Source organism: Ictidomys tridecemlineatus, chromosome 5 (assembly GCF_052094955.1).
Source record: "Ictidomys tridecemlineatus isolate mIctTri1 chromosome 5, mIctTri1.hap1, whole genome shotgun sequence".
Taxonomy (NCBI): Eukaryota; Metazoa; Chordata; class Mammalia; order Rodentia; family Sciuridae; genus Ictidomys; species Ictidomys tridecemlineatus.
The window spans coordinates 4,624,455-4,639,099 of NC_135481.1; the positions used below are offsets into that span (position 1 = coordinate 4,624,455).

The window sequence follows — 14,645 nt, forward strand, 5'->3', positions numbered from 1 at the left end:
TATGAGCCAAGGATTTATTGGATATGAAGCCAATCTCTGTGTTACATGTAAGGCCAATGAAACACTGAAACCTGCAAAATCTCAGGTACTTGGGAACTTTTCTTAAAGATCAACTTCACCTGTCAAAAACCAAGGATACTTTAACAAAAAGACCAATGGTGAGCATCCAATAGACTTAATTCTAGATCTAAGACCAAAATAAGGAAGCAATAACAGAAGAGTAACAAACAGATGTTATACCAGGGGCAGTGGCACACACCTGTAATCCTGACAACTCAGAAGGTTGAGATAGGAGAATTGAAAGTTCATGGCCATCCTCAGCAACTTAGTGAGGCTCTAAGCAACTCAGTGAGATATTGTCTCAAAATTAAACAAAAAAAAATTTAAAGGGTTGGGGATGTAGCACAGTGGTAAAGCACCTCTGAGATTAACCCCCCATGCCGAAGAAGAAGAAGGAGGAGGAGGAGGAGGAGGAGGAGGAGGAGGAGGAGGAGGAGGAGGAGGAGGAGGAGGAGGAGGAGACGAAGAAGAAGAAGGAGAAGGAGAAGGAGGAGAAGGAGAAGGAGAAGGAGAAGGAGAAGGAGAAGGAGAAGGAGAAGGAGAAGGAGAAGAAGAAGAAGAAGAAGAAGAAGAAGAAGAAGAAGAAGAAGAAGAAGAGGAAGAAGAAGAAAGATGTTATGCGTTTGGAAAGCAGAAATAATACAGCCCACAAGTAGGTAGAGAGAAGAGAAAAGTAAAATAAACTTATCAATGGTCATGTAGCAATAAGCAGAAGTCAAACCATATCCTTAGAGTCAGAATAACCAGGTGTAAAAGATTAAGTTAGAAAAGAGGACTACAGTCATTTGATCAAGCATGAAAACAAAGGCAATTATCAGAACAAAACATGAACCTTCCTAATTACAAAAAGAAATTTTAGAAAATAAAAAATATATAGAACAGAGAAGCACAGTATGTAAAATATGATATACACAGTTATAGAATACAATTATAAGCAGATATGTGAGTTAATTGTTATTGTTATCTCCAAACAGGCAGCCCAACGTGATTATAAGGCCCACCCTTCAGCCCCATCAATGAAAGTGGTTGCATACATCTTGGGACACCCCCACTGCTACCTTGAGTTACCTCTGCTATTGCCACCACCACTTTTAGTTGCAGTAGCATCCATCTAGGCACTGACCAGGGACTGGAAGCATCAAGATGAGGCTCAGGTAACTTGTAAGGACACTATAAGATTATACGGTAGAAACTGTAATGCCTCAAATCTGCACTGCAAGAAAGGAAGACACATAGACAACATGGGGAAAAAAAAGAAATAAAGTGCCCCTCAAAACCAAGATACTACAATAATAGAATCCATTGACAACGCAGTTGATGAAATGTCAGAGAAGGAGTTCTGAATGTACATAATTAAAACGATCTGTGAATTAAAGAATGACATAATAGCAAATATAGGCAAAAATTGATCACTCCAACAAAGAGATAAGGGAGCAAATACAGACAACCATTGATCACACCAAATAGAGATAAGGGAGCAAATACAAGTAGCAAAAGATTACTTGAAGAAAGAGAGGTTCTGAAAAAAGAAAATCAGGAATCCTTGAAATGAAGGAAACAATAAACCAAATAAAAAAATCAAGAAAAAGCATCACCAACAAACTAGATCTCTTGGAAGACAGAACATAAGATAATGAAGACAAAATATAAAATTTTGAAAATAAAGTTGACCACACAGTGAAGATAGTAAGAAACCATGAACAGAACATCCAAGAATTATGAGAGAATTATGGGATAACCACAAAAGACCAATTCTAAGATTTATTGGGATAGAGGAGGGCACAGAGATTCAAACCAAAGGAATTCACAACCTCTTCAATTAAACAATATCAGAAAATTTCCCAACATACTAATTGGGCATTATGTAAAATTGTAGATGTGTAACCGACGTGATTCTGCAATCTGCATTTGGGGTAAAATTGGGAGTTCATAACCCACTTCAATCTAATGTATGAAATATGATATGTCAAGAGCTTTGTAATGTTGTGAACTACCAATAAAAAAAAAAAATCCCAATGGCGGGCTGGGGATGTGGCTCAAGCAGTAGTGTGCTCGACTGGCATGTGTGCGGCCCGGGTCGATCCTCAGCACCACATACCAACAAAGATGTTGTGTTCACCGAGAACTAAAAAATAAATATTAAAAATTCTCTCTCTCTCTCTCTCTCTCTCTCTCTCTCTCTCTCTCTCTCCTCTCTCACTCTCTCTTAAAAAAAATCCCAATGGCATTTCTTGTAGAAATAGATAAAGCAATCATGAAATTCATATGGAAAAATAAAATACCCAGAATAGCAAAAGCAACTCTAAGCAGGAAGTGTGAATCAGGTGGCATAGCGATACCAGATTTCAAAGTATACTACAGTGCAATAGTAACAAAAACAGCATGGTACTGTTACCAAAACAGGTGGGTGGACAAAAAAAAAAAAAGAATGAATAGAAAAATCAAATACAAGAGAATTACAGGAAACCAAATGTACGAAATTACAACAGATCTACACCAGGGCACATTATAATGAAAATGCCTCACATACAGAATAAGGATAGAGTCTTAAAGACAAGAGAGAGGAATTAGATCACATACAGGGGAAACCAATTTGGATCTCAGCAGATTTTTCAACCCAGACCCTCAAAGCCAGGAGATCCTGGAACAACATATACCAAGCTCTGAAAGAAAATGGATGCCAACCAAGAATCTTATAGCCAGCAAAACTAAGCTTTAAATTTGATGATAAAATAAAAACTTTCATGCTAAACAAAAGTTTTAAAGAATTTACAGCAAGAAATTCTGCACTACAGAGCCTCCTCAGTGAAATATTCCAGGAAGGGGAGATGAAAAACAACAATGAAAATCAGCAAAGGGAGGAACTACACTAAAGGAAAGGCAAATCAAAGGAGAAACCAAGTTAAGTTAAAAACCAAAAATAAACCAAATGTCTGGGAATAAAAATCATATTTCAATAATAACCCTGAATGTAAACAGCCTAAACTCATCAATTAAAAGACATAGACTGACAGATTGGATATACAAAAAAAAAGACTCAACAATATGCTACCTGTAAGATACTCTTCTCATAGGAAAACATATCCGGAGACTAAATGTGAAAGGGTGGGAAAAAACATACCACTCACATGGACCGTGTAAACAAGCAGATAAAGTAGACTCACATCAGATAAAGTGGACTTCAAACCAAAGCTAGTGAAAAGGGATAGAGAAGAACATTTCATACTGCTTAAGGGATTCAAACATCAACAAGACATAACAATCATAATTATCTATGCCCCAAACAATGGGGCATCCATGTATATCCAACAAACCTTTCTCAATCACAAGAATGAAATAGAACACAACACAGTCATACTAGGTGATGTTAATATACCTTTCTCACTATTGGATAGATCTTCCAAAAAAAACTAAACAAAGGAACTATAGAATTCAATAAAACAATCAATAATTTAGACTTAACAAACATATATAGAATATTCCATCCATCAACTAGTGAATACATTTTCTTCTCAGCAGCACATGAATCCAAAACAGACCATATGTTATGCCACAAAGCAAGTCTTAGCAAATACAAAAAAAAAAAAAATAGACACACTACCCTACATTGTATCTGACCATAATGGAAATTACAAATCAGTGATAAAATAAAAATAGAAGATACTCCAACAGCTGGAGACTAAATAATATGCTTTTGAATGTTGGGTAACAGAAGAATCAAGGAGGAGATAAAAAAAATTCCTAGAGGTAAATGAGAACTCCAAAACAACTTATCAAAATCTCTGGGACGATATGAAGGCAGTGCTAAGAGAAAAAATCATTGCATTAAGCTGATTCATTAAAAGAAGAAAAAGTCAACAAGTAAATGACCTGACATTACATCTCAAAGCTCTAGAAAAAGAAGAAACCAACACCAAAAGAAGTAGAAGACAAGACATAATTAAAATCAGGGCAGAAATCAATACAATTGAAACAAAAGAAACAATTTTTTAAAATTGACAAAACAAAAAGCTAGTTTTATGAAAAAAAGGAATAAAATTGACAAAACCTTAACCACCCTAATGAAAAGAAGGAGGGAAAGTACTCAAATTAGTAAAATTTGTGATGAAAAAGGAACTATCAGGACAGACACTACTGAAATACAGAAGACAATTAAAGACTATTTTGAAAATTTACACTCCAGTAAAATAGAAAACCTCAAAAACACCAACAAATTTCTAGAGGCATATGATCAATCCAAACTGAATCAAAAGTACATTTACAATTTAAAAAGATCAATTTTAAGCAAGGAAATAGAAGACGCTATCAAAAGCCTACCAACTTGGGCTGGGGATGTGGCTCCAGTGCTAGCGTGCTCGCCTGGCATGCACGGGGTGCTGGGTTTGATCCTCAGCACCACATAAAATATATGGAAATCAATAAATATAATTCATCACAATATATGATAAGAATCATATGATTATATCAATTGATGCAGAGAAAGCATTTGATATAGCATCCTTTCATATTAAAAACACTAGAAAAACTAAAGATAGTAGAAACACACATCAACATTGTACAATCTATCTAGGCTAAACCCAAGGCCAACATTATTGTAAATAGAGAAAAATTAGAAGCAATAAATGAATTCAGAAAAGGAGCAGGCTGTAAAATCAATACCCATAAATCAAATGCATTTCTATACATCAGTGATAAATCCTCTGAAAGAGAAAATAGGAAAACTACCCCATTGACAATAGCCTCAAAAAAATAAAATACTTGGGAATCAACTTAATAAAAGAAGTGAAAGACTCTATAATGAAAACCACAGAACAATAAAGAAAGAAATTGACCAAGACCTTAGAAGATGGAAAGATCTCCCATGCTCCTAGATAGGCAGAATTAATGTTGTCAAATGGCCAAACTACCCAAAGCGCTATACAGATTCAATGTGATTCCAATGCCATTCCTTATAGAAATAGAAAAAGCAGCCATGAAATTCATCTGGAAAAATAAGAGTCCCAGAATAGCTAAAGCAATACCTTAGCAAGAAGAATGAAGCAGGAGGCATCACAATACCAGACCTTAAACTGTACTACTACAAAGCTATAATAACGAAAACAGCATGATATTGGCACCAATATAGACTTGTAGACCCATGCTACAGAATAGAAGACACAGAGACAAACTCATATAAATACAGTTATTTCATACTAGACAAAGGCGCCAAAAAATACATTGGAGAAAAGATAGTCTCTTCAACAAATGGTGCTGGGAAAACTAAAAATCCATATGCAGCAAAATGAAACTAAACTCCTATCTCTCACCATGCACAAAACTCAACTCAAAGTGGATCAAGAACCTAGGAATTAGACCAGAGACCCTGCTCCTAATTGAGGAAAAAGTGGGCTCAAATCTTCATCACATCAAATTAAATCTCAACTTCCTTAACAAAACTCCTAAAGTGCAAGAAATAAAATCAAGAACCAATAATGGGATGTATTCAAACCAAACAGCTTCTTCTCAGCAAAAGAAACAATCAATGAGGTGAAGAGAAAGCCTACACTTTGGGAACAAATTTTCTCCCCATGCATGTCAGAGCACTAAATTCCAGAATATATAAAGAACTAAAAAAAACTCAACACCATAAAAACAAACAACCCAATCAAAATATGGGCTAAGGAGCTGAACAGATACTTCTCAGAATAGGATATACAATTAATCAACAAATATATGAAAAAATTTTCAACATCTCTAGTAATTAGAGAAATGCAAATCAAAACTACTCTAAGATTTCATCTCACACAGTCAGAATGGCAATCATCAAGAATACAGAAACAATAAGTGTTGACAAGGATGTGGGGGAAAGGCACACTCATACATTACTGGTGGGACTGCAAATTGGTGCAACCACTCTGGAAAGCAGTATAGAGAGTCCTTAGAAAACTTGGAATGGAACCGCCATTTGACCAACCTATCCCACTCCTTGATCTATACCCAAAGGACTTAAAATCAGCATACTATAGTAATATAGCCACATCGATGTTTATAGCAGCTATTGAACTAAAATTTGGAACCAACCTTAATGCCCTTCAATAGATGAATGATAAAGAAACTGTGGTATATACACACAATGGAAAATTACTCAGCATTAAAAGAGAATAAAATCATGGCATTTGCAGATAAATGGATGCAGCTGGAGAACGTCATGCTAAGCTAAGTAAGCCAATCCAAAAAAAAAAAACAAAAGCCAAATGTTCTCTCTTATAAGTGAATTCTGATCCATAATGGGGAGAGGGAGTATGGGGAAAGTGGAGGAACTGTGATTGGGCAAAGGTGAGGGAGGAGAGGGCAGGGGTATGGGAGCAGGAAAGATGGTAAAATGAAATGGATATCATTATCCTTGGTATATGCATGATTGCACATATGGTGCAGTGCTACATTGTGTATAACCAGAGAAATAAAGTTATGTTGCAATTATGTACAATGAATCAAAATGCATTCTGCTCTCATATATATATCTAATTAGAAGGAAAAAAGAAAGAAAAAGAAAGAAAGAAAGGAAGGAAGGAAGGAAGGAAGGAAGGAAGGAAGGAAGGAAGGAAGGAGTATGCATTTAAATATAAAATGTGAAACTAAACTAAAACTTTAAAAAGCTAGAAGAAAATCTTTAGTATCTACAGCTAGGCAAAGAGTTCTCATGGTATCATGCTTTTGATGTTCAAAACGGAAAATTAAAAGGAAAATATTATATACTAGGCCTCAACAAGATTCAAAATTTTTGCTTTGTATAAGAACCTATTGAGTGAATGAATAAACCATCCAGAGGCTGTGATAAAAGGCAATAGCAGCTTTATTCATAATTGTCCCAATCTGGAAACAACTCAGATGTTCTCCAAAAGGCCAGTTATTAGACAAACTGTGGATATCCTTATCATAGAAGGCAATAAAAGGAAAAACTACTTATATATGAGACATATGTATATATATATGGATTATGTAAATGTGTACATATATACATAACTGCTAGGCAATTATGCTGAGTGACATAGAGCCAATCCAAGAGGCCACATATTGTATAATGCTGCTTATATAACATTCTTGTAACGACAAAATTTTAGAAATGGAAAACAGTCCAGTGGTGGAGGGTGGAGGTGGGAGGGAAGTGAAAGTGATTCATAAAAGAACAGTCCTTGTGGGAAGGGATCTTCTGCACTCTGACCTTATCAGCTTCAATTCCCTGGTTGTGATGTTAGACTCCAGTATTTCAAGATTCTACAGTTGGAAGTAACTTGGTAAAGGATACATGGGATTCCTATGCATTATTTCTTACAACTGCACATCAATCTATGATTATCTTGAAAGAACAAGTTTCATTAAAAACTTTTAGTAACACCATAATATGTCTAGATAAAACAATAAAGTTTATCTGTTTGACTATAGAAAATTCTGAGAATTTTCTATAGTCAAACAGATAAACTTTATTCTGAGAAGATCATCCCTTTTATTCTCAGCAGAGGCAGATGAGAATCTAAACAGAAATAAGTAGGTCAATCATTAAAAGCCCCTTGTAAAATTTAAAAGACCAAAATAAGCTTAAAAATTAGTCACAAAACAAGTCAGAACTGATTCCTTGATATGCAAAGACAACTTTAAAAAAAGAACAGGAGAAATTCAATTCTCCCAAGAGAAAGACATAAGCAAATAATATGAATAGAAAGTTTATAAAATGAGACATGCAGATATACTATACCTTTATAGAACGAGTTTAACCTCAGTAGAATTAATAATAACAGAATGTGAATCTGCTGTAGTCTGCCACATGGGCAATGAGTGTTGAATATGGCAGGAATGTGTCTCAGTAGGGAGGTGCTGTAAATAGCAATAGCAACATTCCAGATGCCAGTTTGTCAATATTTAAAAACATGATTCACTTAGCTAGCAACTGGATATCAGGAAATTTATTTTCAATGATCAGAAATAAAGCAAAATTTATTATCCCATCAATGTTAAGAACAAGAACCAATCTCAAGGCCCAACAAAGGAGAAATAAACAGGGATATATCCACATGTGGTATGCATAAATATATCCTATTTTGGAAGAATGATTAATGGCCTGTTAAATACTCACAATTTATTATGAAGAATAAAAGGTAGAATGTCATGTGATTTTAGAACTTAAAAAAAAAACATGTATCATATGGTAGACAGGAAAAATGTAAGAAAACCCAAGAAATTGTAATCAGTGGTTATTTCTGGGTAGAAAAATTATAGATTATGTTTATATTTCATTCTTATATATTTTTCATTAAAAACATTTATACAACCAGAAAAGTAGTAATTTTTAAAATGAAGCAGAAAGTCAACATTTTGAACTGTGAATCATAAAGAAGCTACCTTTTATAAAAATAAAATTTTAAGTGTGGTAAATAAAAGTCAAGTTAGTGAATATGCAATTGCAAATTCAGTACTTCATGCAAACAAGGGCCCTACAACAACTAGATGACCACACCTTGGAAAAACTGCTCTGGTTTTCCCATAGCAGGGACCTACCAAGAAGGATGGCAGCTAGAAGAACAACTATAATCAGACCAAAATAAAGCATGGCCCTTGACTACTAACCAAAGGGCATTTTTTCCCCAAAAAAATAGGCATAATTTATAATTCCAGGAGCTAATGAGCTTATGAGGAGACAACTAGCAGCCCTGCCCAAGCTTTCTGAGACCACCAAGTTCCTAAAAGTCATCACAGTATTTCAATATAATATACACATGTATACTCATGTACTATGCACATAGCTCATCAATTTTTTTATGTGAAAAATATGTAAAAGAAGAATTCATTGTACACATGTACCATCTCCATACACTTCACATGTCCTGAGTGGTGTGAAACCAACCTCTTTCCTTAGTCAGATGTCCTAGTGAATATTCCAAATTGATGCTAGGGGAAGATCAGAGTGGGTATATAATTATCCTAAAAACTCTCTTTTTCTGTTTCATAAGATTAATCATACCAGGCCTCCCTGTGAGATCAATCACTAGCACACAATAGCCCTGAGATTTCACTGCACTCTGAAAGTAGAGAGGAAATAGAGGGGCCAGTATAGCACATGCTTGACCAACCAAAGAGACTAGGCACACTTGAGTGAAAGCCCTTCAGCTCTGCAGAAACTAGGACCCGGGCCCAAATGAGGGACTGCTGGTTTGTCAGAACAAGTCTGTGTCTCCCCTGCAGCCCGTCTTCAAGTTCCCTTCTTGACTCATCTTTGAATCCCCTTCTTGGCTGTGCTCTGAGTCTAGACCCTCACTGGCTCAGGAGCAAAGATGAGAAGATGGCAGTGTGAGGGGGGCCATCCTGCTGAATGCTGACCTCACAAGAAAATTCTTAAGTGACAGGATCATTCCTTTTACTCTCAGCAGAGGCAGATGAGAGTCTAAGCAGGAATAAGTTGGTCAATCATTAAATTTGGCACCTTGTCCCTAAACAGCAGGGTCAGCAATGTGCCCAGAATCCTGCAGGGAAACACATTCAGTATGTGTTGCCCAGCAACTTCTCCTACATCCAAGGAGTATCATTCAAATTAATATCTCAGCAAAATTGACAAGTATTGCTAGTAGCCGATATAGTAAATCTGCCCCAAATTGGCAGCTTTCTCTACATACAGAGCAGTTGCTGTGTTGTATGACTGTGTCCCTCAAATTTCATCTGTTGGATGGGGCTGGGGGTTGTGGCTGAGTAGTGGAGTGCTTCCCTAGCACGTACAAGGCCCTAGGTTCGATCCTCAGCATCACATAAAATAAATAAATAAAATAAAGGTATTGCATCCAACTACACCTAAAAACTAAATATTAAAAATAAAATTTCATCTGTTGGAAACTTAATTTCCAAATTCACATGTTAATGGTACCGAGAGGTGGGAACATTACGAGGTGGCTGGGTCCTGAGGGCTCTACCCTTATAAATTTATTAAATAATTCATGGATTAATATCTGAATTAATTGGTTAGTGAGGGAGTAGATTTGTTATATAAGCAAGTTGTCTGTGGCACACTTGCTCTGCCATACCCCATGAAGCTTTCTACCATGTTATAATGCAACAAGAAAGCCCTCACCAGATGCCAAACAGATGCCAGAATCATGCTCTTGGATTTCCCAGCCTCCAGAACTGTAAACTTAAAAAAAAAACCCTATAGCCAGATATAGCTATTTTGTTATATTTAGTTATAACAACTAAAAATGGACAAGATCACTCTTCTTAGTCCTTGCTTGGATATCACGGCCAGGGTTCTTGCCCAAGCCCAAGCCCAGGCAATCAGCACCCTGAGGAAGAACAAGTGCCTGGAGCAGGCAGGGCTATCTCCACAAGCTGTGGGTTACTCTGCCACTCAGTCAAAGCTGAAGGTTGGTTCTGAAACCCATTACTGTGCATATACCCAACTGAGTTTGTAGTTGAAAAACTTCCATGGAAATATGACTCAACTCCAAGGGAATGAAGTTAATTTTTGATAGCACCATTTTATAGGACTATTCTGTTCTCTCACCAGCTTGCAAGGTGCAGTTGTGCCAGGTAAACACAGGTGTGCAGGGAACTAATCCCCAAGAGTAGAAAAAAGCACACGTTGGAGCAAGTTCTCCTTCACAGAGACTAGCTCCACTCCCCTCTTCTAGATTTTGCCTCTGTGTGCTCCTCCTGAGACATGCCCACATGTGGAATGTCTGCTTCCAGAATACCTTCAGCATGGTGATCCAAGCCCCAGTCTGCAATATAATCCCTGATAACAGGGATATTATAATCCCTGCTAACAGGAACTTTCTTCTATGCACTCTGGTGGGAGGAAGTCAGACTCTTGTTATGCACCATCTTAATGGACAGTCAAGGCACAGTCCCCAGTGAAATTTTCAAGAGAACAGCAAACATGAAATATCCAGCAAGCCCACCACCATTTCTTGACTCCAGGTTCAAGCTGAATTATTCATAACAGCCTCTGTGTGACAGAGCTAGTTCCAGCAATAAATTTTTAATACCTTTTTCTTTCTGAGCTAACCGCACCTATACCAGAGTCTCTCTAATTGCTAAATGTATATTTATCCCCCGTGTGTAGCAGAATGCATTATTGTGTTAAAAAAATCCAGTAAGTCTCAAACTAGGTAGTTAAACAGAAATTTTAAATGAGTTTTTTAAAGTACCTGAAAAATTCCATGAAAGAGAATCCATATCCATGTTGCTCTGCAATTCCTGCACAAACGACATTTGCAGATGCTCCAATCAGTGTCCCATTACCTGGAATCAAAAGTTTTTAAATAGAATAAAATCCCAATTTATCTTGGTGGTAGGTTTCTGCTCTTTTGTTCTGTAATATTTGGACCATTTCAGAGGCTTTGATTTGATGATTACTTTACAGGCACGATCAAAGTGATTGCTTTGTAAATAAATATCTAGACACACACTTGCAACCAGAAAATAAGTTCTCTGCTTATAAATACCATGATTCCCTCTCAGATAGACTATATCTTCTCTGTGATAGAAAAGAGAGAGAGAGAGAGAGAGAGAAAGAGAGAGAGAGATACTAAGGAGAATGGGCAATCACAAGGTATGTATCCTTTAGGGGAAAATGCAAGTAGAGCTAAGAACCACAGGTGAAAACGTATGTCCTCTGAGACAATGGAATGAAATCTCAGACAAAAACTGCCTTCCTTGGGCTCCAGGCCCAGACACCTGCCAGGAAACTCTTTCAGTGAATGAAAGAATGGATGAGAACAACCAGGTGAAACAATGGAGTTTGGCACTGTTCACCAAAGGGCATCTCCTTCACATGAAATACCTTCTCAGGTAAGCCTTTTTTGACAGTGCACAAGGTGAGGAGAGACACACTGTACACACATGAACACAAGCCAGTGCTCAGGCCTGGGTAAGGGACAGAGCCAAGACCAGCCAATCAGATCATCAGATCTCCCCCTTCCCTTCACACACTCACAATGATTGATTCGGGGAAGGGTGAATCTGCATGGTCAAGCCGATGGGCCTCTTCTTTACCTTGAACTGTGGCACTCAATTAACAGGAATGGTTACATGACCCAGATACAGCCAATGTAGCTGAATGCCAACATCTGTGCCTAAACATTTGAAGAACAGGCTCTTTCTGTGGAGGACTGGTGCACTGTGAGACACTGCTCTGTAACTACCCACAGCATTATCAGCCCAAGGGAATGACCTTCTGCAAACAGAAAGAAGAAGGAGGACCCATGTCCCCATGAAGAAATGAGGCAGGGTTCCTACTTTTGCCTTGGGGAGGGAGATGACACAGAAATGAGCAGGGATGGTACAGGATCATGTCATGTAGTTGATTGTGCAGGCTCTATACATTGGGTTTCCGCCCAGCTTCCTGGGAATGTGGTGTGGATGACACCATAGAGATTGCTCTCCCCTCAAAGTCTCCCTAAACCAGAAACGTCCTCATAACCTGACCTCCCCCCACCCCAACTAGGTCCTTGCCTTTTGAGCCATCCCTTTGTAAGAAGTCAGTTGACCTCCTGACTTGGGATGTAAAACATTATCTTATTAAGTCTCATTAACCCTGTTTGTTTTAAGGATATTTTCAATTACGGGAAGCAGGAAACCTGACTAACAGTAGCATAATCTCTCATGGAATGAGAAACTTGGAGGTGAAGGGCTGGTGAGCCTCTATTCAATGTCTCATGTCAGAGGCAGGTCTCTTTAATTCTCTGAGCATCTCTTTTTATCACGAGATAGTTTCATGGCCACATCTGAAGCAGGATGATGTGGAAGAGAATGGGCACCCACCTGTTTGTATGAGGGAGGCAAAAGCATTTCAAAAAGCTCCTAAATAGCCTTTCCTTCTGACTTAATAGTCAGTAAAATGAGACAACCAAAGTGGGCATGGCCTAGGGAGCTACAGAGAAGAAGGTGGGGAGGGAGTTGGGTCAGCCCCCCAGTGGTGCATTATATTTGCTGGTACAGCAGAAAGAATTGCTAGATAAGGATCCAGAATAGCTCACAGTCTCCAATCTTCTAGGCACTGTAACTTTTGCAAACCACAGATCATTTCTGTTCTATTAAGAAGTTTTTGGATATAATGATGCAAAACAAGATGATGACAGCAATAGAGAAAGTCTCTGTCTCCCTCTCATGTGACGGGCAGTCAGAGAAGGAGCAAGCCCAAAGGTGTTTCTGCAGGGCTCCGACAGGATTTGTTCTGTTTGTCTGTGTGTTCCACCACCCACCAACATGCACAGAGCTGGTCCCACATCGGACTGGAGACGACTCCAGGCATCTCTGCCAAATGACAATGTCCAAAGGAAGAAGCAAGTTTGTTCTCAGGAATAGGGAAATCATCAGAAGCCTCCTCTACCCCCCAAATACCCCCTCAAGCTTCCTTGATTGCAAATGGCCATTCCTACCCACTTCCATGTCAGCTACCTATCAGAGAAGGAGCCATCGGCCTATTCTTCCTGTCATGGGCAGGAGAAATGTAAAGGAGCCAACTTCACCTGTGGGAGATGAGGACAGAACCACGTCCATCTCCAGACATCTCATGGAGTAATTGTGGAGTCACTTAAGATTGCAAGTGTACTATTCAAATGCAGTACAGTGGTACAGTGGTTGTTGCAGTACAAATGCTTCCCAACTTACAATCCCAACAGACCTATTATAAATTGAAAATGTTTTAAGTAAAAAATGTTTTGAATACCCCTCACCTAGCAAACACCCTAGCTTAGCAACACCACACTCACTGCAGAGGATCCGTTGTTTCCCCTTGTGATCATGTGGCTGACTGGAAGCTACAGCACACTGCCACTGCCCAGCATTGAGAGAGGGCGGGATGAGGTGGGGGTCTTGCTGCAGAGTGCTAGCTCAGGAAAGTAGTAAAACTCATAATTTGTAGAATGGTTTCTATTGAATTTATATCACTTTCACACCACTGCAAAGTCAAAAAATTGTTAAGTCAGATCATTTGTAAGTAAGGGACTGCCTGTATCTTGTAAAATACTAGCAGGGTTTTTCATGGCACTACAAATGACATAGGTTCCATGTAGCAAGGAGAAAGTGATCCTTGGTGTCACTACACAGCTCAAGCCTCTACCCCAGTTCCATTTACATAGAAGTAGATGGGGAATGAAGTGTGCATGAGCACCTGCTATATTTCTTGGCATTTCTGGGTTATCCTACACGGACATGTGATCAATGGATCTATAGAGAGAATGAGAACCATTTTGAAAATTATTCCATTCCCTGCCCTGTTTTTGATGAACGTTTCATACAAAGACTCTCCGGCCTAACTTCCTGTGTCAGCCAGTGCAAGTTGGATTAAGTAAGCCATGCTCCCATACCAGTAGTAATTTTCCACTTGACAGAAAACATGAAAAGGAACTCTATGTACTGGCATTCCCTTTGGCAAGTTAAAGAGCCACCTGTCCTTCAAGATACATGACCCAAAGAAAGCAACAGGTTTGAATACAGCCACATGCTGCTTTAATTGTCCCCAATCTCTCAATAGCCACGCACAGAAGCATTCTTCTTTTCCCTTGTTCTTTGAGTTCATGTCACTTCCTCTGCTCAGAGTTTCTGCCCTAGGATTGCAGCGA

General features: G+C 38.3%; 1 protein-coding gene across 2 annotated transcripts in view; it reads right to left on the minus strand.

Annotated features, from left to right (window-relative positions):
- The window catches only part of Oca2 (OCA2 melanosomal transmembrane protein), a 338,081-nt gene that overhangs the window by 81,442 nt on the left and 241,994 nt on the right, over positions 1-14,645 (minus strand). For both annotated transcript variants that reach the window (XM_005316964.4, XM_078049109.1), the window contains exon 23: positions 11,229-11,322. In XM_005316964.4, the coding sequence (XP_005317021.2) occupies positions 11,229-11,322 (94 nt within the window). The remainder of the gene's footprint in view (positions 1-11,228; positions 11,323-14,645) is intronic.